Raw genomic sequence first — 27,991 nt, forward strand, 5'->3', positions numbered from 1 at the left:
AACCCTCCAATGTGGCTGAATTAAAACAATTCTGCAAAGAGTGGGCCAAAATTCCTCCACAGCGATGTGAAAGACTCAATGCCAGTTATAGCAAACACTTGATTGCAGTTGTTGCTGCAAAAGGGTGGCACAACTAGTTTTTAGATTTAGGGGGCAATTACTTTTTCACGTAAGGTCAGGCAGGTTTGGACAGCTTTTTTTCCCTTAATAAATTAAATCATTATTTCAAAACTGCATTTTGTATTTACTTGGGATAAAATTAGTTTGATCTGAATCATTCAAGTGTGACACACATGCAAAAAAAATAAAAATAAAAATCTTCAGAAACATAAACATACTTTCTCATTTTCTCAGATCCTCGTAACTTATTAAATAATTGTATTTATTGCCCTTGGCTCTCTGAGGCAAGCATGCTCATACAGCAGCTGTGATTTTTCTCTGACATGTAAAGGAAACAGATTGATGTCAAAGGATGAAGATAATCAAAAGACTAGAAAAAGTGAAACTAAGATGAGAGGAAGAGTAATTCAGGTCTGTTTGCAATCCGCTTTTTCTTTGTCTCATCTTTCTCTGTCTGCATTAGGATGAGGGAGAGTTCAGAGATAAACTGAGTCCTATCAGTGTGACACTGAACTACAGTCTGGACCAGAACTCTCCTCCCCCTGGCCTACAGCTGCGGCCCATTTTGGACCACTACAGCAAGACCTTCCACCATGAGCAGGTTTGCATGCAACATGAATGTTTTCGCATTGTTTGTGAAATGCTGCATTTGTGCATTCATGTGTACTTTAATAATTCACTTAGGACAACATGACATGCAGGATTTAAAATAAGTTTCTTTTTTATGATTAAAAACAAGACAACATCTTGTTGTCTGATATAAACAGAGTTAAGTAGAGAGAAAGTAAAACATAAGTTCAATTCAGTGAACAAACAAACAAACCAAAAAACAGATTTTTTTTTTCACTCTCCCTTAGGCAAACATCCTGTTGGACTGTGGAGAAGACAACATGTGCATCCCAGATCTCAAACTGTCTGCTAAAATGTGAGTCAATGGGTTTGATGCAGTACGTCATTACAGTACATGTGTGTGCCACTGAGCAATTGTTTGTGTTTTTGTTTTATGTGCAGTGTTCTATCATGTATCAGTTGTTTATGTTTTATAGTAAGTCATTCTTTGATTTTGGCCTCATATAAGAAGTGGTTTTAAATGCAGGTTTGATTATTTATTTTTATAGGGACCGGACTGAACTTATAATCGGTGATGACAACTTGCTTATGTTGACCGTTAATGCAGCCAATGAGGGCGAGGGGGCGTACGAGGCGGAGCTTCATGTGATCCTCCCGCCAGAGGCAGACTATAATGGTGTGGAGCGCAGACGTGAGGTAAACAACATTACCCACTATCCTTTTTTACTGTACATATACTGTATGTGCACATGCACTGGTAAACTGGTGGTGTTGTGAGATGTTTGTCCCAGGGAGGCATGTTAAGGGTGGGTTTATAGTAGCACTGCAGGACTAGTGGCCTAACAGTGGAAACAGCTTGATTTTGGCCTTGTAGCTCAAAGTTGCAGACTATTGGCTCTGCCTGGCCTGTCGTTAACCCTGGCTTTCATTGACTCAATAGTGGAAAAGTGATTAATGTGTGTGTGTTTATGTGGGTCTGGGTGGGCGATTGGATGTAGAAGTTAATTAATACTGCATTTAGTAAAAGTCCTTTGTATGATGTCTTTTATTTATAGTTGCTCTGATTATAGAAGGTTTATTTTAGTCTCAGACTCTCATTGCTGTGTTTAGATTATGACTCACCCACTGTATTCTCATGAGTTTATTTTGCTTATAGTGTATAAATAATTTACATTTAATATGAATATTAGATGCAATATAGGTTATCTGTCTGTCTGTCTATCTATTTATCGTTCTCTCTATATTTCTATCTATCATTCTGTATTGTTCAAGACTAAGATGACATTTTATCGCTTTGCACCTGGTCATGACACAGAATAATGTGAGCTCAGGTCTTGTGAAATATCACATACTAAATAGCTTTAAGTTCATCGTGGTAAAATGCTAAATCGGTAATCCATTCTGACTCCGAGTTAAAAACACAAACATGAGCGCTGCAGTGTCTTTGATGTTGTAATGAGGCAGGAATGCAGTGAATGTTGATCTAATTATGGGTATGGTTTCTTATTAACCGTAGTCTAAAACATGCCTCATGTCTAGGTGTTCTCAGTTATACATTGCTGAGATCTAACTGACTGTTTATCTCATTTCATTCAATCCTGTATTCACTTATCTTCATTCATATCTTTGGCTGTCATTCCATCATCCCGTTCATGCATCACTGTGTCTTCCCGCATGAGACACTGGCGCTCTGTGGCACTGACCGCAAAAGATCTGATCTCTCTCTGTCTGTCAGTTATGAGTTTAACAGATGCAGTGTATAGCTGGTAATTGCAGCACGTGTTTGAGAGTGGCTCTTAATGCAATTTGCACAAGTACATTAGCTGCTCTTCGGGGAACAGACTAGTTACGGTTTGACTCTGTTTTGGTGAGAGGAAGTGGTTGCCAGAGGAGGGAGATGGAAGAAAAGAGAGACTGATGTAGGGGGTTGACGAGATGACAGGGGGAGTGCCTCAGTGATGTATGATGTGAATTACTATCAGGGAATTCATCTTGTACTTTCTCTCTCTCTTGTTTCCTTTCCTCCGTCCCTCTCTTGACCCTCCAGAGACCTGTTTTCATGGGCTTATGTTAGTTATTGACTGGGTTTATTATTGCCCGGTTTTGTTTTCAGTGATGTCATGCACATTTTATTTTATTCAGTTTATTCATGGTTTATTTATTTATTTAATATTTTAAATATATTTTAAATTTTTTGTTCTGAAGTTACATTCTGTTTGTGTTCCTTAGACATGCAGCATGTAGTTCAAAAAAGCCGCTATCATACATTAAATAATGAAGAGCTGAAATCTTTTTTTCTCTCTGTCTCAGGATCTTCAGCGGCTGAACTGTGAGCACAGGACAGAGAATGATACCAGAGTTGTGGTTTGTGACCTGGGAAACCCAATGGTGGCTGACACAAACGTAAGAGCCATCAACTCTGTTGATATGATATAATGTCTGAGTGAAACATACAGTACTCTGTAGTAGTACGATAACGTGAATGCTTGGCCAATGCTTTGCAAGTGTGCAGTACATACTTACGTCATAGACATATGGTGTATAATGTGCTTTCTTGCATTAGTGATGCTAACAAACCTCAGTACTCAAGGGAGCGATAGGGTTTCCTTCAAATGTCTGTCATTAAACCAGATATGTTATCATTCAGGTAGCAAACTATAAACTTGTCAACATTCTAACTACCAGTCTAAACTTAACTAACTTGCTCAGCAATCTTCATTTCAAACAATTACCCTTATACAGCCACCATGACATAAATTGACAAAAAAATAAAAATAAATTTGCGGCAGCGCTGAGAATTCAATGCAAACTTGAGTTGCATTATAAATCGGATTTTGATGCATTTGTCAACACATAAAATTGGCCTTATGTTCATATGTTTGTGCAGAGTTTTTATTCTTGCATACTTGCATATGTTTTGGGCCTTGAATCCTTCAGCGCATTAACATAAATGAGCAGGACAGAGGAAGGAGGATTTTAGAGTGGTGAGAAAAGGGTATCAGTTTGCCTTTTAATAGCCAGGTATTTAGCAGCACTGTCAGTTTGCTGAGATATCAGGTCCTGTATGAGACACCTGCCGATGCATCACACACACACCTCCTGATCCTGTTCAACCAAAACAGGGTGCTAAAACTGAAGGAGATTAAATTGAATCAGTTTTTTTCAGTAATGAAACCAGAGATGAGTGCATAAACATGTTCAAAAATTTTTATTTTTTTTATTTTAATTAATGCAATTAATCATTTTATTCAGCAAGGAAATAGATCAAAAGCTGAAAAATTGTATTTTCACTGTAGAAAACAATTGGAAATGTTTATTGAACATCAAATCAGAATTAGATTTCAGAAACATCATGTGACACTAAAGACTGGAGTAACGGCTGCTGAAAATTGAGCTTTCCAATCACAATAATAACACAAAAATCACACAATAAATAAATTACATTTTAAAATATATTACAATAGAAAAGTCATTTTTAAATTTTACATATTATATTATCAATCATGTAATAATTTTTCACAGTATTGCTGTTTTTAATAAATAAATGAAACTGATAAAGTATATTTTTATTTGCAAAACAATTATCTAAAACAATTTTTGTAAATTATTTTGTTTTGGCTTTTTTTTGCATTTTAAACAAACCTATATTTTGTTAGATTTGTGCTCAAAACAGCAAATTGTTACTTGTATTTTGTTATTTGTGGACTATATACGGTTAATTACAAAAATATTAAGAAACTTATTTTTTGCTGTGGATCACTTAATCCTTCCAGAAGTATGTCTTCACTCACCGAGATATTTTTTAAGACTGCTTGCCTACTGGCCCGTGGACCCTCAAGAATGTAGCTGTTATACAGATGTGTTCATTCATGTGCCATTAAGGACAAATATACATCTCCCTGATGATATGAGCTTGTGTGTTGACTAAAGAGAAAACACAAATCCCTTACGTGGTCTTTTTCTTGTTAATAGCTCGATCATTTTCTTCTCCTTCTCTCCTCTCTCTTTCTTCCCCGTTTGTCTGTCAGGTTGATGTTGAACATTGTTAATGAGAGTTTGGAAAACAAAACAGCGGGTAGAGAGAAAAAGTGGAATGATGGAGTGTGTGTGTGAAGGGCGGGTGTAAACAGATTGGGACAAAGTTTGAGGTTCAGTCTAAACACTCTCCATCTATTTACTAGTCACCATGGCAACCCGTCTCCAGCCATCCCAAATATCTCAGCCTGGGGTGCAGTTATAACAGTTACAAAACACACTCTTGACCTGTCACACATACTCAACACACACTCCCAACACAACATCCTGCATCTCATACACACACAAACAAACACACACATAAAGCTGTATTCAGAATAATTATTATTATTCTGAATTACAAATTCATGTATGGTGTTATGTTGTTGTTTGCTATTTCTACTAGTATTTTTCTATGTCATTTGTGAACAGCTTAATAACATTTATAAAAGCACTCTGTGTCTGTCTCTCTCCCTCTCTCTTTCTCTCTCTATCGGTTTCCCATTTCCTCAAAGCCCTCAGGGTAAACTGCTCATTAGGCTCAGTCCGCTTCATCCATATTGTACATTTCTCTTTCATTAAAAGTATGGAAGATTACATTGTATCATTATTCTAAATTGATGTATGCAGCTGTAAGTTTTTAGTTTTTTTTCAGTTGTTGGAGAAATTTTGTGACTTGAACACATTTCAAGACATGATATATTTTGGAACATATTATGAACAAAACCAAGGTTTCTCCAACTAAAAAAGTGGCTAGTTACATCTAAAGTTTTTAGTTGGCTGGATATAAATTCTGTAAAATAATAAATCTGAGTTACAGTAACAATGGTCAGTTTTATGGAGAGGTTTACTGTTTTTGTGAATCTAAATGTAGTGTTTAATTCATCTTGCACATGGAAATTGGTTTCAACATGTCTACTGTTGCGCAACAAATATAGATTTTTGTGTGGTTAGATATAATGAACTGAATATAATATGTAAAGTACCAAAATTACCAAAATAAAGGTTTCACCTTTTGTGCAATGAAAAATTTCCATGGATGTTAAAGTTTCTTCATGGAACCATAGATACCAATAAATTTTTATTTATATATATATATATATATATATATATATATATATATATATATATATATATATATATATATATATATATATATATATATATATTAGTGCTGTCAAATTCATTTTAACGGCACAAATTTTTTTTAACGAGCGATTAACGCAGCGCATAGTTTCGGTTTGACCCGTGGCCTAACCCGTAGTTGGAGAAATGGGGATACACAGTGTTGCCAACTTAGTTTCTGAGAATCGCCGGTACTGCCGCGCGAGCGCAAGGTCTTGCTCTCCCAGCGTGCGCACAGTACAGCTATTATCATTATCTTATGTGTATTTTTAATTTCATCAGACGACGGTGCGATTATCATGATTTTTTTGTGCAGATTAACATCTTGGAAGTGAAAGCTGGTTATGTTGTCTTAATGGATCGCGTTTCAGTCACTATTTCATATTCATTCCATTGTCTGACAACAGAAACAGTAAAATATACCAATGAAAACAGTTTTATTGAGAATTTAGCTTCATCAAAATACAGTATGTGGGCACAGAGAGGGAAACAAATGTAATAATAAATAATATATGTACATTTTGCATGTTCAGAAGAAGAGCTGCCCTGTCCTGCAAAAATGTTAGCAGGTTAGTGTAAATTGCTCAGTGCAAAGAAAGAGAAGTAATGGGAACCTGGTATTTCTTTTTTCATGTGTCTAATAGACATGAACAAGTTCTTTGAAGAACATCTATGACCTTTGAAACATGTCTAGTCTTCATGCTCTATGTTGACTGTGGTTTCAATAATAATAAACATACATTTGCATAAAGCATCCATATTTGTCCTTGCCCATGTTGATTAGAGTATTAAAAACTTGAAAAGTATTAATTTAAGGTACATTTAGAACAAATAAAAATATGCGATTAAGTTGTGATTAAATTTTTTTAATCGATTGACAGCCCTAATATATATATATATATATATATATATATATATATATATATATATATATATATATATATATATATATATATATATATATATATATAGTGCCCTCCGTAAGTATTGGTACAGTAAAGACAATATTGCTTTGTTGGCTGTGGAGTCAAGACATTTGCAAAAATGATTAAAAGATGAATATGAGACAAAACTACAGAATGTCACATTTTATTATTAGCCGTTTCAACAAATACATGTTTTACCAAATAAAAAGAACTGCACTTTTAGAGTTCATCCCACTCATTGATGTGAGCATAAGTATTGGGACAGTTGAACATAAGGCAGATATAAAAGATTAAAAGCTATTATTTAGTTGCAGATCCCTTGCTCACAATCACAGCAGTGAGTCTGTGACCCATAGACATCACCAGACTCTTGGTCTCATCCTTTGAAATGCTTTTCCCAGCCTTTAATGCAGCCAATTCCAATTGTTGCTTGTTTTGGGGAGTTTCTGCCTTTACTCTCCTCTTCATCTGGTGACATTCGTTTCCAATCGGATGTAAATCTGGAGATTGATTTGGGCAATCTAAGACTTTCCATTTCTTTTCCCTTATAAATGCCTTGACCGAACTGATGTTTTGGGTCATTGTCTTGATGCAATATGAAGCACTTCCCAGTGAATCTGGTGGTATTTTCTTGAATATTGGTAGGCAAGATGGTTTTGTACCCTTCCAAATGAATTCTGCTACTGTCATCATACATTAAGTCATCAGTAAAGTTGAGAGGGCCTGTTTCAGAGGCAGCCATGCATGCCCATGCCACGACATCACCTCCACCTTGCTTTACAGATGAGGCTGTATGCTTGGGATAATTTGCAGTTCCTTTTTTTTCTCCACATTTTTCCTTTGCCTTCACTTAGATAAAGGTTCATCTTTGTCTCATCGGTCCATAAAAACAGTTCCAAAACTCTTCTGGCTCACCTTTGTGCTTTTCTGCAAACTCTAATGTTCCCTTTCTATTTTTGGTGCTGATCAGAGGTCTGCATCTTGCTGTGTAGCATCTGTAATTCTGTGTCAAAGTCTCCTGAGGACAGTAAATTGTCAGAGCATCACCCCAGCTTTCTGGAAGTTGTTGGTGATTTTACAGACACGTCTTTCAGGATTCATTTTCACAGCTTTTATGATTTGTCTGTCATCAACTACTGTTGTTTCCTCAGTCGATCAGGTTGTTGTTCGTTGCTGGTGGTTTCCAAACTCTTGATTTCTCCATGCCCTTTGTTTTTGCTAGAGCTCTAACTGACTTCCTCTTGTCTTTTAGCATCCAAATTGCTTGCTTTTCTCTCAAAGTCAGCTCCCTCGTCTTCATCCTGGTTTGTGTGTGTCATCATCGAATGCAAGATTCAGAATGCAGAAGTAATGGATATAACTGATATGACACATTCCCTTCTTTTAATATCTGAAGAATTAATGCAACAGGACACAGCTGATCACTTAGAAAGACCTGTGAGGCAACTGTTCCAGTACTTATGCTCACATCAGATAGAGGGATGAATCTTAAAAGTGCTGTTCTTTTTATTTGGTAAAACATCTATGTGTTGAATCATCCAATAATAAAATATGACATTCTGTAGTTTTGTCTCATATTTTAATCATATTTGTAAATGTCTTGACTCCACAGCCAACAGAGCAATTTTGTCTTTACTGTACCAATACTTATGGAGGGCACTGTATATCAGTATTTCACCTGCCATTATCTTAGCGGGGCGGCCCGCCCCCCAACGGCACCCCCCACCCCCCTTGAAGGTCAAGTTAATTTTATTTAATTTTATTTTCTCTATAGCGCCAGACCACAACAGAAGTCATTTAAAGTTACCTTTCCTATAGAACAGGTCTATACCTTGTTCTTTTATTAAAAAAAAAAAAAAAATAGCCTTACGTTATTTGTCTTATTTACACGATGGCATGTTATTTCTGTCTCTACACTACATTTGCACTCTCTGTATCGCACACAGTGGAGTTCTACCCCGATGCACGCACGCACACACACACACACACAAACGTATGCGCACATACAAGTGAGCCCACTCCCACTAGTATTTGTAAATATTAAGCCGCAAAATTACTATTTAAATATGACTTCTGCCTGTCTCTGTGTTAATGTATGGTGCAGATGCGTGGTTTTGTTTACTACTCATACAGAAGCGCGCGTGAGGCTTGCGGTGATATTAACGTCTGCTGCCTCACTAAATGAGGACATAAATACATGAACAACATCTCCAGAACTGTTCTGAGGGTCACTTCATGAGCATTTGACCGTTTCATTTGAGTAAAACTATCCTCATATCATATACACACAGAAATGTAAAGGTATTCACGTCAACCCATCAAAATAAAAGTTCAATTGTAGACTTTGCGGCAGAAATATATTCCTATTGTTCAGTAGAATGTATGTAATAGCCTACTAAAATGATTAAAACCTTATTTTTAAGGAATAATCATAAAATAGGTCTTCAATGTTTTAATTGTAATATTAAATCCCCTTTATTTTCCAAAAAAAATAAGATTTGTTTAATTTTCATTAATTAAAAGATAAATTAAATGAATCTTTTTATGTCGGATAATTTTGTATGCCCCCCCCCCCCCCCCCCCCAAAAAAAAAAAAATTTGCCATAAACCTAGGCGAAACATTGTATATATAGTGTATATAAACAACGCTGCAAAAAATACAACTTTTGAAAAGTTCTACTAACCAATGTAAAAAAAGTAGCCTGAACAAAGAATTTAATTTTTTTTTTGCGAAAATACTCTAAACATGTCGCTTGCAAAAGTTGTTTTGTTTACCTTACTTAGATACTGAAGTATTTGTTCACAACATATCCAAATATTCTCCCAACTTTTCAAATTGAGTCATCTGAACAAACAAATTTACATTGAAAAATATTGCACAAGTTTCCTGCATTGCAGCTTGAAAACATTTTATGTTAATTAATATTAAAATATAATCCTTGTTTTAAATTTGACTTGCTTAATTTATGCTGCTGCTGTTGTCATCGTCACTTAGCTGTCATGTGGATCAGAGTTCATATTTTTACTGATTTAAAATTTGTTGATCCTCACCATGTGTGAGAATCGTGTGCTGAGGTACTGTATATGTGCATCTCATTGCAACTTGTTTAATAAATTTGTCTGTCAGCATAAATATTATGTAGGCTTTGAAAATAAACATAAATCTAAAAGAAAGAGGATTGTTCAAAAAGATTAGCATTGCTAAATGCTAAAAAAACAAATCTTTGGTTGCTCTGACAGATTATTTAACACTCAAATATTTTACATTTACTGTTGCTAGTTGAGTTAATTATAATATTTACTATATTATTTACTTATGTTTCTGAACATTCATTTTTACTGTGTATCTGACACGCATACCTGCATCTTTATTAGCCAGTTTATTCCTCTCCTCTTCTGTTTGTTTTGATTGAAGTGCTTGTTAAAGCAATTGAAACGTAATTCGTCTGTAATTTGATGCATAGCTGGTAAATGCTTTGGCTCAAGCAGTGCCAGCTCGCTGAGAGTGGAGGCAGGGCAGAGAGGTTTATGACTGCGTTTACTGCAGCAGGTCAAAAGATTATGTTGCTCATAAAATATAAATCAGAACATCACAACTGAATAGGCAAAATATTACCTGTGAATGGGCGTGCAATATGAACCTGTGGTTTTAAAACAGTATTAGTCGGTGTGTGTAGACAGTTGGCTGGATACTCAGAGGTCTATGTTTAATTATTACATTTTAAGAGTTTAATTACTCTTAATTATTACCCTGATGGTGGAAATGGGGATTTTCAATGCTTTAACTCTTTTCTTACAGCCACTTTCTATTTTGTGAAGCTCAACAATCTTGTTCTGTACATCAGAAATATATTCTTTGGTTTTACTCCTTGTGATGTTTAAGGGAATTTGGCCTTTGTGTTCCTCATATTTATAATCCTGTGGAACAGGAAGTCATGGCTGGACAATTTCATGCTCCTAGTCACTCTGGTGTGCTAAAAAAATGTGAATATGAATGGGAATGCACTTCAGAGATATTTTACTCATAAGAATTTCTAGGGGTGCCAATAATTGTGGCCAACATTCATTGGAGAAAAACACTGCCGTCTTTACTCATATTTATCAAGGGTGACAATATTAGTAGAGGACACTGTATAATATTATAGTATTTAATAATATTTAAATTTCTTACTTTCATTTTAATGTCAGTTTTAGTCATTTTTTTCTTTTGACGTTTTTGTATTTCTGTATAGCTGCAATTTATTGTATTTCAGTTTAGTAAACATTTAGGCAGCACTTCTAATTTTAATTTATTTTTTGAAAGATTTCAATAATATTTTATTTCAGCTTTATTTAAGTTACAGAAAACAGTTTTCAATTTTATTTGAATATAGTTTTAGTTAATCATAATAAGACATGACTTGCCACATGGCACCCTATTTATGTTTTTTTTCTGTGTAACTTGACTAGTTATCATATAATATGTTCTTTAATATACATGAAGAGCAGGATTTTGTATTTTCCAAACTGTCCTCTCATAGCCTATAAAATGGAAGTCATGACCATGTGGTGCAGCTCATTCATCACAAATAGGGCATCGCCAATGTGCACAAAACATGTTAGACACACCATAAATATTAGGGGGGTGAAACAATTTTATAGAGACATCAGTAGTATTGGTATCATTGATACTGGCCTTCAGTCATAAAAAAAGATGCCATTAAACAAATATTAAAAATATAGTATAGTAATATAGTCTTTGTTGTTTTTACATTAATTTGAGGATTGAATGTGAAATTATTGCAATATAAAAGTATATTTATAATTAGTTTTTTTTTTTTTATCGATTGACAGCACTATAGATGCTGTTCTTTTCAATTCTTTTCTCAGAGAATCCTAAAAAAAATGTCAAAAATATTAATCAGAACAAGTTATTCAACATTGATAATAGTGAGAAATGTTTCTTGAGCACCCAATCAGCATATTAGAATGATTTCTGAAGGATCAGGTGACACCGAGACGGGTCTCGCATCATCACAACATGCATACGTTGTGGGGCCAATGCAGAGAATAAATTGTGGAATAAAGTCGTTATTTTTGTTTTATTTTGTTTTGCTTTTTGGACATTAAAAGCATTTCTGTCGCCTCCCAAAATTAGGGTTAAACCACTGGAGTCACATGGACTACTTCAATGATGTCTTTAATACTTTTCTGGGCCTTGAAAGTGATAGTTGCATAGGCTGTCAGTGGAGGGACAGAAACCTCTCAGATGTCATTACAAATATCTTCATTAGTGCTTAGAAGATGAACGACAGTCATACAGGTTTAGAACAACATGTGGGTGAGTAAATTATGACAGAATTTTCTATTTTGGGTGAACTGTCCCTCTCAGTAAAGACAGGAAGTCATCAGAAGTGCTGTCCATAAGGCATTGGCTCTTTTCACTCCTGATTTTAATAAACCAAACAAACCATCTCCGTCTAACTACTGTGAATCTTATTTTCTATGCACTGGTAGTTTTAAAATAACTGTGTAAATGTCTTTTGTGAGCCATAATTCATACAAATCGGACATGACTCACCCCATCTATTGCTCTCACTGTGGTATTTAATGAAGAAAGGAGTTTCATGGTCTGTAAAATGAAACGCACTGAATGAGTTTATTGTTTCACCGACTCCTACCCATTTCAGCTAATGTCACATTAAGGTGATGTAGAATCACAGAATTTGGCAACAGTTAATGGCTTCAGTCTCTCCGGCCATTTTCATGCTTTCTGGATGCACTCTATCCAGCTTTACTTTGTCAATCTGTAATCCATCTGAAAAAATACCATTGCACATATGTTTTCAAACACATTGCTTTTGATGGGAATGTTTGTGCTGTTTCGAATGGAAACTGCATCTAACATTTGATTCCTATGTTGTGAAATGCATTTAATCAAACACACTTGAGGAACTTGTACATTTTTCCCATGTTATACACTAGGATCTGTTCTCAGTTTCATTAAAACTTTCGATTAAGAGTTATTGTCTCATTAGTGTAATTAGATGATTACTGTTGCCACAGAAACATATGAACCAGGCCTTGTTAACTCAGATTGAGATGAAGTCTCATTTCTCAACACATGCATGAAGTTGCAGAGACGTGATCTTCATTTGATTTACCAACTCTGTGTTTTAAAAAAGGACGCGAGACCACAAAAAGAGGCTCCGTCGCCAGTTCCTCTTTAAAGTTTAACAGCACTTGTTACTCTCACACGTCTGTTATGAGGGGCTTTGTAGTAAGGAAGGTTTCCGCCTGGGGAAGCTCATTTATGGGGCTCCAGAGTTAGCACATAGCCTTTAGCTAAAGGACTGGCCTTCATTATCCATCCCAGCAGCCATTATCAGACTACTTCTAATGAACTACACCATATGGACACAGTTACAGCCAACGAGAAAGAGAGATGATTAGTGAAATTTTACTATTTGTTTGCGAATGAAGATTCCAGTGTTTAGACTTTGTTCAGCAGAGCAGAAAGACAACAAAAGATATAAATCAGAGAAAATGGCTTTATAAAGACGTGTTTTTAAGAGCTGGCATACTTTTGACAGTTTTTTTTGGGGGGGGGCTGATGTTCTCAGAATTGCGAGTTTATATCTCACAATTATGACTTTTTAACTCGCAATTGCGAGTTTATATCACGCAATTCTGAGGACAAAAATGTCAGCTGTCTGCTGAAAATATTCAGAAGGAACAAATAAATTCCTTGAGAAATATAACTTCCCGCTCAAGTCCACAGCAGTCATAGCCTTCACATTCTTTCTAATTTGAGTGATCCTTTTCTATCTAGCTAGTTAAATATGTTTAACATGTCAATTCTTGCTAAACATGCAGTTATATTATGGGACGTTGGCATGAATTGTACTCGTGATGGAGCGGTGATGGAGCGCTCTTGGAGCGAGTGAAAACCACGACGCTCCAACTTTGAAAAAAAATTTGCTCCTCACTCTATTCAAAATCACACCGCTCCACTCCTCGCTCCGCTCACATACTCTTAATTGTGAGAAACTGTTGCTGTCAAATGACCCCAAGGAACACACAACACTTGCATTGATTTGAGCATTAAGTCTATATCTGTTCATAAAACATCACAGATTACAGCATGCAGGCTATCTCCAATTTTTTTCCTGTTCTACGACTCTGGATTTATAATACATAACCAGACACAGTTCAGAGCTATAACTAGCTTTGAGTTCTAAACTTGTCGTTTTATTTCACACTGTTACCATTTGAACTGAATTAAAGTAATTGAGATTGAGGCGAACGAGATCATTTAAGTATGTTACTTCAGACTTCGTTGTTCCCTTGCGTTCTGTCATCTCACAATATAAAAAAAAGAAGAAAAAACAACAACTTTGCATGACATAGTTCACACAGGACTGGTGGAAAATGTGCATTGATACACCTTTATTATATACGTTACATGGTTTATTTTGAGAGGTGAACTGTCTAACGTTAACTATTAGAGAAAGTCTTTTCTGCTTGCCACAATAAATCGCTATTTTTCTGCACTAAACAGGTACATTTTGCAAAGACATTTGCAGAGATAATCGACAAGATGTTATAGAATAATAATTTAATGAAAACCAAATTTTGACAAAAAATTGACATTCAACCTATTTTTTTTAATTTCCTAAAAACGTCCCAGTGTGACATCCGATAGGTTTTCCTAGATCGCATCACATTTGTTGGCGGTATGAAAGTGAGACTGTCCAGACAGAACCCACACTCCTCCCCCCAGCATGTAAGATGGCACAGTGTTAATTGTGCTGGGTTTTTCCTGTTTGAGACACTGGGGGTAGAGCTCTATTCTGTTTTACTGAGCACTTACAGATGTCCCTTAAGCTTTTGATGTCTTCATGTTTTTCCCTTTCTTCTTTCTCTCTCTCTCTCTCTCTCTCTGGCTCTAGTTGTCGGTTGGTTTACGGTTTTCTGTACAGCGGCTGGAAGATGCCCCTCCTACCATTCGCTTTGAGCTTCAGATACACAGGTACAGTAAATATTACCCTTCATTTCACCCAAATGCCAGTTACAGATCTACAATTAGTTTCTTTGGTCTTCAAGTAAGCATAATGTATTCTCACAATGATTATCTTTGACTCAAACACACACAATCATTCACATTTTTGGCCAAATCATTGTCAACACCGAAGTTCTTACATTCCCACTGGTCATAAAGTTATAAAATTAATAGGTGTGTATGTCTGAGAAGCTGAACACATTGCTGGCTAACATTTCTGGTACCTTAACTTGTAATTTAATTTAAAGACCTCTCGCACTACTCAGTTGTGTGTGTGTGTGTGTGTGTGCGTGTGTGTGAACATGATAAATGGTGTGTGTCACTTTGATGTATGTTTTAAGGGGTCATTTTGTAAGCAAGGGCCCCAAATGCTAGTCGTTATAGAGTCAGGGCTTCAGAACAGGAAGCTGAGTGTTGATAAGATGCCCTTGGATGGGTCACAGAAAATGGATAGCATACCTGAAGAGACTGTTTGTCTGTGTGTGGGTGCATGTAGAGAAAATATTGGGGAGGAAAGTAGGTTCTCTGCTTTTTTGGTCATCTGTTTTGCCTTTATTAGAGATGGGTCCTAATGGTCTAATCATCAAATGCTAATTGTTTAATGAGTTTGTCTATTTTATATAAGAGCAAAAGTGTTGTGAAGGTTACTTTGGAAATGTAAGAGGTTACGGATTACAAGTTATCCTATTTAAAATGTAGTAATTAGTGTAACTATTTTCAATTACTTTATTAAAGTAATGTAACTGATTACATTTGATTACTTTTCTAAATGTATGATGAATGTTTTCAACTGTCAATCATTTTGAAACAAATACCACCACAAAATCTGACTTTAGCACCTCTTTTTACTTTGAGATCGTTCTGAGGTTAAATACAGATTTAAAATCATAAGATATAGTTTAATAGCAGTGTTGGGGAGTAGTTAACTACAAGTAGCGACGCTACTAACTTAACTACATTTTTCAGTAGCTTGGCAGTAGCTCAGTTGCTTTTTAAACAGTGTAGCTTTTCCAGTAGCTAACTACTTTTTGCAGCAAGTAGCGGTGTAGCGCGAGCACAAGCTACATTGCGTTTTGTCGAGCCTGCGCGAATCAGCGCGAAGCAAGCATATTCTTCTTGTTTGATTACAAACTCATTTTTTGCCATTACCGCCACCTGTTGTTTAATCACGCATCTTGCGGCTAACAGTTCACTGACGTACAGAAGTGGGTTGACACACCCATATTATCCATGATGGAGCAAGACGTGGCGGCAGATTTGGAGGATGGAGAAACAACTAACGTTAATTACCCATGGCCTTCTTTGTCCAAGTTCATGTCTCTCAAAGAAACGACAAGTAATAATTACACTTTTTGGAACAGTCTGAGATATTTGAGTGTTGTGTGTAATAAAACAATACTCTTTGAAATCATAATTGTATTGCATTGTTTTAAACACTAAATATTTTACTTAAAACATTCCTCAGACACTTATTCAGTTATTTATAATATACGTTGTTCAAAAAAATCAAAAGTAGTTTCAATGTAGCTAGCTACTTTTTGATAATAACTTGTAGTGTAGCTAACTACTTTTCCAAAAGGGTAGCTTGACTGTAGTTTAACTACTTTAACTTACGAGTAGCTTGTAGCTTGTCAAACTACAGTTTCAGAGTAGCTTCCCCAACACTGTTTAATAGCTATGATACAGTTTTTGAAGTCAAATCTTTGCATAGCTACACTGTAAAAAAAAAAAAAGTTGGACAAACTTAAAAGTTTAAGGCAACTGTGGTTGTACTTTGTTTTAAGATGCCCTTGTTACAGTGTAATTATACATTTAAGTACAAAGTAATATTAATTAACTACATGTACTAACTATACAGGGTTAGGATTAGGGTTTGTCTTAGGGCTACTTGTAGGTAATTATACATAATTTATTGTCATTATAATAGTAGTACATGTAACGTGTCATCATTAATTTAATTACACAATTTTTCTCAGTAACTGTAACAGATTATAGTTACATTGTTTTGTAATTAAATAACGTAATTCCGTAAGATGTTACTCCCCAGAACTGATGAGCAATATCACTCAAGTAGCCGTGTTATATCACTCTATATCAACATGGCTGTGATTCAGCTATAGACACGAGGCAGCATATATTTTTTAATATAAATTATAAAAATCTTTCTTAAGAACATGTAACCTGTCTTGTCGATTTTTAAGTTTTGCATATCATTACATTGTGTATTTAGCAGAATTCCCCTCTTGGTTTGTATGTCCTTGGCCATGTTCTGTTAAGCTCAGGGGTGAAGTGTATTTGTTATAATAACACTCCTCACTGTGATGTTACTCACACATATGCACAGGGAGGTTTAATGTGCACATGTTAGTTTTGGGGTGTTGAGATGACTGCCAGGCTGCTCTCAGAGGAGGGATATTTCCCTAAGGGTTTAATCACTGAACCCTAAAGTCTCTCCATAACTCAGAGCAAGGTTAGGTCAAACAGAAGGGCGAGTCCGAGGGTGTGTATGTGTGTTTTCCTGCACAAATGAGTGTGCACATGTTTACATGTAATATGTTTGCACTTAAGTGTGTGTGCAGTATGAATACATTTGTGGTGTGTGTCTTATCTGTTTCGGTATGCTTGTCTCTGGAGGATAGAAAAGTTTTCTGGTGACTAATGTTAGCCACATGTTCCTCTGCCCACTCTGATTTTTCACCTTGAGACAGAATAAGAGTGAAAGACAGAGAAGGAGAGAAAACTACAGATGCAGAGAGATGAAAGCCAGGTGTCATGCAGCAAGAAAGATTTTGTCTTTCAAGTCTTTTCAAGCTGTGGCTCTGATGGTTGGTAGTAATGGCTTTTTATTTTTTACTTTTAAAGGGATTTATGTAATAATTATTTGAAGAAGTCTCTTATACTCACCAAGGTTGTTTATAAATAAATGTAAAAAAAAAATAATAATATTAATAATATTGTTAAATATAATTACAAATTTAAAATAACTATTTTCTATTTTAATACATTTTGAAATGTCAGATTCCAGATTTTCAAATAGTTGTATTTCAGCCAAATATTGTCCTATCCTAACAAGCCAGACATCAATGGAAAGCTTATTTATTGATGATGTTGTATAAATCTCAATTTTGAACAAATTGACCCCTGTGGTCCAGGGTCACAAATAATTTGGAGTTTATTTTATATTGCTTGGATTCTGATTCTCTCAGGATGGAAATGTAGGTGCTGGAATCAAGGTATCACATTTCCTCACTCAAGATTTAGGATTTAATAAGACTTTTAGACCTGAATGAACGAAACTAAATCTTACAAGACTTCAAAGATTCTGCGGTCTCATTGTTCCTTTCAGTCACACAGTGAGGTTTATGGCATATAGTAAATATATCGTTTTTTGTGAGCCCCGGTTATTCCACAAGATCAATGTTACAATTGTCAGACCTTTATGGGGGTTTTTTTTTGTGTGTATACCTCCTCTACTTCCACTTCCTAGATTTCTGAGAATTATATTTTTTACTTTTACTTATATGTTTTTAACAGCTGCACAGTTATTAAAGTGACATATAATAAGTTGAGTCAATGGCAGATATATTAGGACAGAATCTGAAATGGCATGACCAAAAAGAGGTCCATGAGTACATCAAATACAGTACAGTGTTTAATTATGTTATAGTTATATTACTTTTTCATTTCACATGTTGGAAAATTGGTAAACATACTTCCAATTTGAGGACTTTAGAAAGGACTTTCTATTTGTGTATTGACACAAATGGAAGTGTGACAACACGCTTAAAATCCATCAGTTTTGTTCGTCCACAATCCCCGGGCGGAAGTTCACTTGTATAATATTTGCATTCATTGTGGTGACATACTGTATCAAATGAGGGTTGTCTGATGTTCTGATGTATGTGTGTGGCTGGTGGGGTTTTCTCTCTGGTTTTCACTTCACAATGACTGACCAGACAGTTGACTCGGGGAACTCTAGGACAACGACACACTCTGATGAAAACAGCATTGTTCCCTGTTCCTCCTCTCATCTTCACATTCAGACACGTTCACAGAACACAGATGCTCCCAGCCTGAGGCTCACACATGGAACTGTTCAATAGTCTGAAACACTGTGGCCCAGTTCACTGTGGCCTACTACAGAGCCTTACTGTCTCATAGTTAACACTACATAACTTTATTTTAGTGACACTTTATTTTAAATCAGAATGTTACCTTGATAATGTAGCATTAAAATAATGTTTATAGTAATAAAGATTTTTATTGCAAATGAACAATATATTGTTTGATTCTCTGTACAGCTCTAATAAGGACAACTCGAGAAGTGTTCCAGTGAATTTGACTCTGAGCATTGCAGCGAGAGCACAGGTGGAGATCAGAGGGTGGGTATCTCCCTTTATCTGTCTCTCTCTGTCTCACTGAGTGGAAAATGAGCAGTCTCAGTCCAATTTTAATAAAAGAACACAGTTTGCCTGTTCAGAGGGATCTGTCGAGGTTATTCACTGGACTATTAAAACTACTGATTACCAAACACTGTTCATGTAAAATATTGTATTGGCAGAAGGTCAAAGTGCATGATAAAAAAGGAAATGATAGAAAATCAAATTAACTTGTGTTTTTATGAGTATATAGATAATGTATTAGCCAATAATCAGTCTTATCTCTTACTTTTACTCAGCCAAATGTTTTTTTTTTCTCTCATTCAATATACTCTTTCACTTGGAAACCTGTCACATTATAAAATTAAAATGTGAATTGTGTTTATTGGCAAATATGTAAGACTCTGTATGCTAAATGTTTATATCTTACAGTACCTGCTTTTAAAGAAAATTGTCTTCTTTTTTCCTTAGTGTGTCTCATCCAGCTCAGGTTGTTTTGCCTTTCCCTCGATGGGAACCCAAAGAGAAACCTGTGAGAGAGGATGACGTCGGCCCTCAGGTTCAACACATATATGAGGTACGGAATAAACAGACACAAAACAAAACCTTTTTGGTAAACATTGAGTGCTTAAAACACAGGAATAGAAGAAGAAATGGTAACACTTTATTTTAGGGTCTCTTAACTAGTTGCTTATTAGCATGCATATTACTAGAATATTAGTCATTTATTGGTAGTAATTAAGCACATATTATTAATATTAATAACTTATTCTACATGACCTTTTTCTACATCCCCAATCCTAATCCTACCCAATACCTAAATTTAACAACTACCTTACTAACTATTAATAAGCAGCAAATTAGGAGTTTATTGAGGGAAAAGTCGTAGTTAATGGTGAATAAGTGTTCCCTATTCTAAAGTGTTACCGAAGAAATAGGGTATAAAAGTACTGGAACTAACATGCTCTGTTAAATGGCCAGAAAACAAAATTGCAAAACTGTGGTGTAACCAAAGGGATCCACTAGCATATACACACACACACACACACACACACACACACACACAAATTACATAAACATACAAGTCATGCCAGTCAGAAGAGAGAATGACAAGTTGATTTTTCTTATCAGAATTGTGAGATATAATCTCGGAATTGCGAGAATAAAGTCAGAATGCTGCTGCTGCCACTGCCAGACAAAAAACCGACGACAGCTTTGGTTAAATGAGATAAAACGAGCAGACTGGACAGAAACTATCATCAAAAATGCTCGCGTTTGAAATAATGTCTGTGTGCATGTGTGTAAAACAACAAACAGACGATTTATATGTTTAATCATATGTATTGTATATACATTGTTATGAGTAATTGTGGCTGGAATAATAATGTAAGTTAGCTGTAAAAATAGTTGCCAGCTGAAATTTATATATATACATCTTCATGACTAGGTAGTCACGGTGAGATTGTCTTAACTGTACACTTTAGATGTGAGTCACTCAACCGGAGGTAATTCTATCAGATCGCCCATTCTTTGAATAAAAGCGTGTGTGGGTCGGCCAAACAGGTTTCGTCCATTAAATTAAACTTTTCAAATAACAATCACGATACCGGACAGTGAGTGACCTTACATATGCAGGTAAAATCGGAATTTCGCTAGCGTTAGTGAAGCGGTCAGGGGAAGCTTTCTGCCACCACATCAGCTCCGCCCACAGAAAAACGTCACAATGTTTACTAACAGGAAAAGGATCTATTGATTTCTTTTTATCTGAAAGACAGTATAATTTTATGACTCAATATTATTTTTAACAACAACTCAATTATCTCTCCAACAGTAAAATCGAACACTAATCTGCTATAAGAAATCTACGCTTACCACAATAAACTTTCCCAATGGGGAGTAGTGCATTCAGCTAGCAAAAACCAACTTCTGGAAAGCTATTTATTTTTTTGTTTGTTTTTGTGGATACTCTTGACCTCTTTTTGCTGCGAGAGGGCATCACTAAACGCCATCTGTCCTGTGGCTATTAATTTTATAATTGGCTGAAATGTTGGCCAGACGCTGTACAGATGGTTTATGTTAGAAGCAGCTTCAGCTCATGTTCAATCCAACCGCTAATGCTAGCACAGAATGTTTGATAAAGTTTCAGTTTTTGTACATTCTTCCATAGTAAGTATAATAAAATCTGATGATTCATATTAATTGATTTGACATCAGCAGCACTTCTTATGAAAATGTATATGGTTTTATTTAGCAAATATTTTTTCTTTTATTTAATACACAGCATGGTATGAATATTAATAGCCATTTATCAGTAGTTACCAATATTTACCATATTGGCTATAATATGAAAACATTTATCAGCCTGTTGGTATAACTTGAATAATTTTTTAATAGATTTAAATGAATTCATCTCTTTTGTATTTCTCCCTCTTCACAGTTACACAATAAGGGTCCGAGTTCAATAAGCAGGACTGTGTTGGAGGTGGGTTGGCCCAGTCGGTACCATGAGGAACACCTCCTTTATGCCCTTCAGATTATCACTGACGGTCCTGTTCACTGCAGTGTCAACGGCTCCCTAAACCCACTGAAGTTAGAGGTAGCACATGCACACAAACTCTTTTCTTTCTATTCTGTGTTTTTCTCTCCTTGAGAGTGTCCTCCTTGAAGCGATCCAATGCTAGAAGAAAGTGTCCACATTCAGTTTTTTTAACAATGCTTCAGTGAAGTTGAGCCCCTGACCAGATCTTTCCTCATACACAGAGCAAGTTATTTGAATTAGTGTTTCTTTCTCCATCTGCGTCACATCTTTCTCTCTTGTCTGTGTTCCTTGCTGTCATAAATCTCAGGTTTCTGTGCTTTTACTAATGAGCCTCAAATAAATGTAAAACTATGACTGCTGAGTCCTGCTTGTTTTTGATCAGAGAGTGTTGGACTAATTCTGACCTCTCTTGACTGGACTTTATTATCGCTGTTCAGATTTCATGTGCAGTCATTATGAAGCGTCACAACGTCCTCATGAAGTCTCTGTGCCTTGTAACTGATCTGCGTTCACGCTGAGTTCAGAATTTTAACCACCTGGACTGATATTAGAGCTCTTTTCCTGTGAACTTTAGAGGAGAGTGTTTTGGACCAGCGTTTTGGCCAAGAATTTTGTCTGCCTCCCTGGCCACATTCACACAGTGACAAACACTAGAAAAAAATGGAAAAACTGATTGAAATAAGAAATATTTATTAAGTACTAATTTTTCCTTCCTTGTGACATACATATATATATATATATATTCCTTGCGTATATATATATATATATATATATATATATATATATATATATATATATATATATATATATATATATATATATCACAAGGAAGTGAACTATTAAAATGATTAACTATTAAAGAATTGATCATCGAATAACATAAAATATAGAAAATTAGAAGTACTGCCTTAGAAACTAACTGAAATAAGAAAGTTTAAGTACTAAAATTTCTACTACTATAAATATTTTTACAAGCTAAAGCACATAGCACATTGCATACATTTTTTAATTCCTCTCCTATCTCTGTCCTTTTCCTGCACATTTAGACCTCTACTCTTCAGGACACTCCAGAATTACTGGGCTTTCTGAGGAACAGCAGCGGTCCGACTCGCCACAGACGATCTGTTTCTACAGCCCAGAGTTACAACAGCAAGATACTGGTACACACACCACACACCAATACCACAAACACTCACACAAACCACCTGAAGCGCATGGCTGCACACCCTGTGGGAACAGCCTCATATATGTGACAGATAGACTCTTATGTTGAACTTGACGTGTTATTGGGACCTGCGTTGACCTTAAAGGCTGAGTTCACCTGTAAATCTCATAACAGGTCATTCATATTATGCTTATTGTCTTGCTTTCTCAAAGTGTCTCTTTAGGGGGTTTGTGTGTGTGTGGATGGACCAGCTGGTTTCGATAATCATAGTGCATCACACCTCAGGCATCGAGATAAGACAGGGCAGAGGTCATGTCCTATGCACATACACAAACAGTTGACATAGATATTTCATACATACACACCATCACTCATATCTTTAAATGTGACCACAGCAAAACAGTCAAAATCAAGTGTGAGGCTTTCAAGGCACACAGCACATCTACAGAGTTCAACAAGGTGAAAAGGCTTAGATTTTACACTTTCTAATTAAGCACTTTGTTATTATTACAAACAGTGTTATCACCAAAACATCTGAAATGACAGTTGAAATGAAAAAATCTTAATTTTATGACTTTATTAGCTCCAAAACTTTCTAGGTTTTACTTAGATGTTCAACCCCAGATTTTTAATGTAGAAATATGAGACGCAAACAGATCTCAGGCTTGTTCTTCACTTTTTCCCTCATTGTGTGTGTTTGTGATAGAACTGCTCAAATATCAACTGCCTGATGGTGGAGTGTGTTGTGGATCGCTTGGATCGAGGGCAAAGCGCAGTGATCAAGTTCAGATCTCGATTCTGGGCTCACACCTTCTTACAGGTACTTTTATCACACAAATATCCTTGCATTTCTTGCTAATTGTCCAAGGAAGTTTTGTTGGTTATCCTTGTTAAAGGGATAGTTCACTAAAAAAGAAAACTCATTTACTCATCATCATGTCATTCAAATAATTGTAATAAATAAAATAATAATAATAAATAAAAAAGAAAACTGTATAACTTTGTGTATAACAAATATATGTATAAATAATATCCCAAAGCTCATCAAAATATATTTTGTGTTCCACAAAAGAAAAAAAATACATACAAGTTTTTCATTGTTTGAAAAAAGTCAAACAATGAGTCATTGGGTCCAAAATAACAAAAAAAGAAGAGAAAAAGAAAACGGAACGCCAAAACATTCTTCAAAATGTTATTTTCCATTCCAAAGAAAGAAAATCATACAGTTCGCAATAACGAGTGAGTAAATTTTCATTTTTGGGTGAACTGTTCATCTGGGAAACCTGGGAAAAGCAGCATCCAAAGCACAGCATCTGCTGGATACAGTGTGTGTAATTACAGAGAAGGATGCAGCATGAAATCTACTGTAATGTATAAACATTCACAAACTGTCTGTGTTTTTAGATGTTATCTTCACGATATCCCTGTAAAGTCCAGCTGGTGATTTTCACTTCTTGAATCTCACTGTATGATCAAAGGCTTTTATTAAGCTGCGTTTACACTGACTGATTTGCAGCAACAAACTGACCAGCAGTAATTTATTTTCAATGAGGGTTGGCTATTTGAGGTGAAATGAGCGACTGTGGCTGAGTTCAGCTTTATGCAAATGCACAACAACATAATTTGGAAACTTCCAATGGGAGTGCAGACAGCGAAGTGTAGGAACTCATGTCTTAAATGTCTTTAAAAAATAAATGGGTTTCAGTGTTCCTTTGGCCCCCACTGACTTTCATTGATGGGCAAAAAACGTTCTTCAGAGTATGTTTGGAACAACATGTGGGTGAGTAATTGACTTGAAATTAATATGTAAATTTTTTTGTCAAAACATGGTGTTTATGGCCACCTTTCCTTCTTTCTGAACACAATAAAAATTTTGTCACCCTACGATGTTAGGTTAGTGTCACAGGAGATGACATCACCAGTCTAGTTAGACATCTTAAACACCTCAGTCAAGTGACGTCATAAACCCTGACATCATCAGAACAAAATGCCTTTCATCTCAAGTCCAGAGGAACGTCCACAGAAACCAGACACATGTATGAGAGCACGTACGCTAGTGTGTCTGCAGGACTGTAGTGATCTATGCATGTGTGTGTGTGTGTGAGTGATCCTAATGTGCAGGAAGTACTTTAAGTTTTTGTTTTGCTGCTCTTTTGACCACTGCTTCTCGCTAAGCCTCATCCATACTGAAGCCATTACAACTCAGCGCCCTCTCAGACACCCGCCATGTGCGTTCTGTTAATGTTAATCTGACATTTTCCTCTTCTGCAAGGGTCCGGCCTCTATCCCGCTCGCACCGAGATGTTTCCATGTGTGTTGTATTTACACTAATCCATTGCTTTCCTCTGGCAGAGACGGAATGACCACTATACGCTAAACTCCAGCGTGTCCTTTCAAGTGATGGCCATGCCTTATCGGATCAAAGCTGATTCACTCCCACACCAGAGCAAATCAGTGAGTAATCTAGTGTGTTTGTGTGGGTGCAGATTGAGGAAAGTGGAAAACAACAAAGGAAAAGGGAACATGTGGAATAGAACAAGAGAAAAAAATATTCTCAACTGAGTGTTAAGATAGACTAAACACAGATGAGTTCAGTCTGTTTAGCTTCGATAAGGAAGGTAAAGGGAGATTATGGATTAGTTTGGAAGCATGGAAGTTTCGAACATTCCTATTTTTTGCCGTCTGGCAGTTTTTCCTATTTAGAAGAGAGTGGAGATTATAGAAAATCATCAGGAGCAAAATCAGGAAATGTTGTGAATCAGATTTGAACTCTGTTTCCACAAGAGCACCAAGATTCAATGTTTTGGAATATACACTGCAGTTAAAAAGTTGGAATCAGTTTTTTTTTTTAATTCAGAAAAACAATAAAAAAATCAATAAATTTTAATTTAGCAAGTGCACATTAAATTGATTAAAAGTGACAGTAAAGACATTTATACTGTTACAAAAGATTTGTTGCAAGATTTGTTGCTGTTCTTTTGAACTTTCTACTCATCAAAGAATACCAAAAATATATTAGAATGATTTCTGAAGGATAAAGACTAGAGGAATGGCTGCTGAAGTTTCCGATTTACCATCACAGGAATAAATCACATTTTTAAATTGGACATATTACCATAGTACTTCCGTGTTGTTTTGGACATGTACCATGTTATTCTTAGAAATACATTGGAGTACCGTTTAACCTTTTAATTTCCGTGCCCCTGGGAGAACGGTCCCACAAATGGGTTTCATAACGTTCGGTGACGTCGCATAACTGCCAAATTCAAACTGGTTTCGCGCGTTCGCTGGAGAGGTGCACTAAGATTGTCATATTATCACAAATATGCCGTGTTCTTAACCGCATAATGCATATTTTAGGTTTCAGACATTTAAATACACAAGTACTAGTAAAACAATACATTTAGAGCTTGTAAAATACACACAGATGTCTATGGAAGCAACAATAACCATCCATTCAAATTTAATTTCCCGGTGTTTTATTCATATCAGATACACATAGTGTAAGTAATTATAAAGTTTACTCTATTCTTCACCCAGTTCACGGGCCACTTACTTGCATGTTTTTCGGGAGAAATTGATGAATTCACATGCTGTAAATCCGACTGACAGGACTCTGAACTGCAGCGCGAACAAACATGGCGGCACCCATCTCACGTTACAGATCACGATCAAGATCATTTATATAGGGGCTTAAAGGACAAAACACTCTCATTTACACACATTTGTGAATCAGAATATCAGATTGTTCATGACATGGCAAGCAAGTTTGTGAATATATTAAATAAAAAAGGAAAAACGAAATAAAAAGCTGTGTGTCACGTGACAATCATGACGCGTCGCCATGGAAACAGTCAGGGCAAACGTTCTAAAATAACGGTCGCCTTAAAAAGAAAACTCACTCTGGGGGGACCGCTACAATATTTTAAACTCGCCACTGAAAGGGTTAAATACAATGATATGATTACTGTATGTACTTTTTTGTAAGGCTCTTTGTGCATTAAAAGCATTAGGGCTTCTAAGCTGAGTGCTATAAGCAAAACATAATACCCACACTTTCTTCTCTGTGTGTGTGTGTGTGAACTGAAACTGACAGAAAAGAAAGGAAATTAAATAATAATAATAAACAAAGCTCTCTGAAGGAGCTTCTGTTGCATTTAGTTGTAAATTGAGACAAAAATATGAGAGGCGATAAGGGAAAGTAAGCTATCAAAATGATTTATGCATGCTAATATCATAGCTACATCAGTGCTTGTAAAAAATTAATGACCTCTGTGTTTGTTTGCGCTTGTGTTTTTAAGATTGGCACATTTGTGGTGTGGGCCATTCCCGACGTTTCTTTTGCAATTCCCCTGTGGGTAATAATTCTGGCTATACTGCTGGGACTGCTGGTGCTGGCTATGCTTAGCCTAGCAATGTGGAAGGTAGGTTGACTTAATACACACACACACACACACACACACACACAGTCTCACACTGACCTCCATCGGCTCTAAACGTGATGCTGTTTTGAATACAGTAATCATCAGTCACAAAACTGATCATTATGAATTTTAAAAGTTCCCTTTTAAATTTGAAGGTCTTGTCTTTTTCTCCTACAGATGACTTGCAGGACCCTGTTCGTTATTGTACTAAATTAGTTTTCATTGTTTAACCACCACAGCGTCTTGTCTCCATTGGCAACGCACACGATTCGTGTCGAATGCAAGTGAGGTCGCAGGGTGCGGAAAGTGCAAGCGGCGATTGCAAGTGATAAAAAATAATCAATAAATCGAACAAAATAAAGACGGCAAATGACATTACTCGCGGAAGCACAAGTGTCTGAGAGTGCAAGTGCAAGTCTGCAGCCAGACCCTTCTCGTATATGTTGGCATTAGTCTTCAAGAACAGCTGTGCTTCAGTGAAATAACAAAACAAAGGAACTTCAGGGGGTAGAGAAAGAGATGGCTGTTAGAGATAGCGTAAGAGTAGGAGATGGTGGAGGAAGTAGAAAAGGGGGTCGGAGGAAGTGAAGTGAAAAGAGGTATGGGGAAAATTGAAGAACTTGATGAAAATTGGCAAATCAGATTAACAGATAAAGGAAAGGGAGAGAGGGAGTGCTGTTGCAGTTGG

At 36.1% G+C, this 27,991-nt stretch overlaps 1 protein-coding gene across 1 annotated transcript in view; it reads left to right on the top strand.

The window, feature by feature from the left end:
* LOC306877608 (integrin alpha-8-like) overlaps positions 1-27,991 on the top strand; it is a 75,496-nt gene that overhangs the window by 45,075 nt on the left and 2,430 nt on the right. The window contains exons 18-29 of the mRNA XM_079429465.1: positions 584-721; positions 978-1,045; positions 1,239-1,386; positions 3,001-3,093; positions 14,687-14,766; positions 19,098-19,178; positions 19,647-19,752; positions 21,613-21,771; positions 22,761-22,874; positions 23,586-23,699; positions 25,232-25,333; positions 27,181-27,303. Coding sequence (XP_079285591.1) covers positions 584-721; positions 978-1,045; positions 1,239-1,386; positions 3,001-3,093; positions 14,687-14,766; positions 19,098-19,178; positions 19,647-19,752; positions 21,613-21,771; positions 22,761-22,874; positions 23,586-23,699; positions 25,232-25,333; positions 27,181-27,303 — 1,326 coding nt within the window. The remainder of the gene's footprint in view (positions 1-583; positions 722-977; positions 1,046-1,238; positions 1,387-3,000; positions 3,094-14,686; positions 14,767-19,097; positions 19,179-19,646; positions 19,753-21,612; positions 21,772-22,760; positions 22,875-23,585; positions 23,700-25,231; positions 25,334-27,180; positions 27,304-27,991) is intronic.

Source organism: Barbus barbus, assembly GCF_936440315.1.
Source record: "Barbus barbus genome assembly, chromosome: 12".
Taxonomy (NCBI): domain Eukaryota; kingdom Metazoa; phylum Chordata; class Actinopteri; order Cypriniformes; family Cyprinidae; genus Barbus; species Barbus barbus.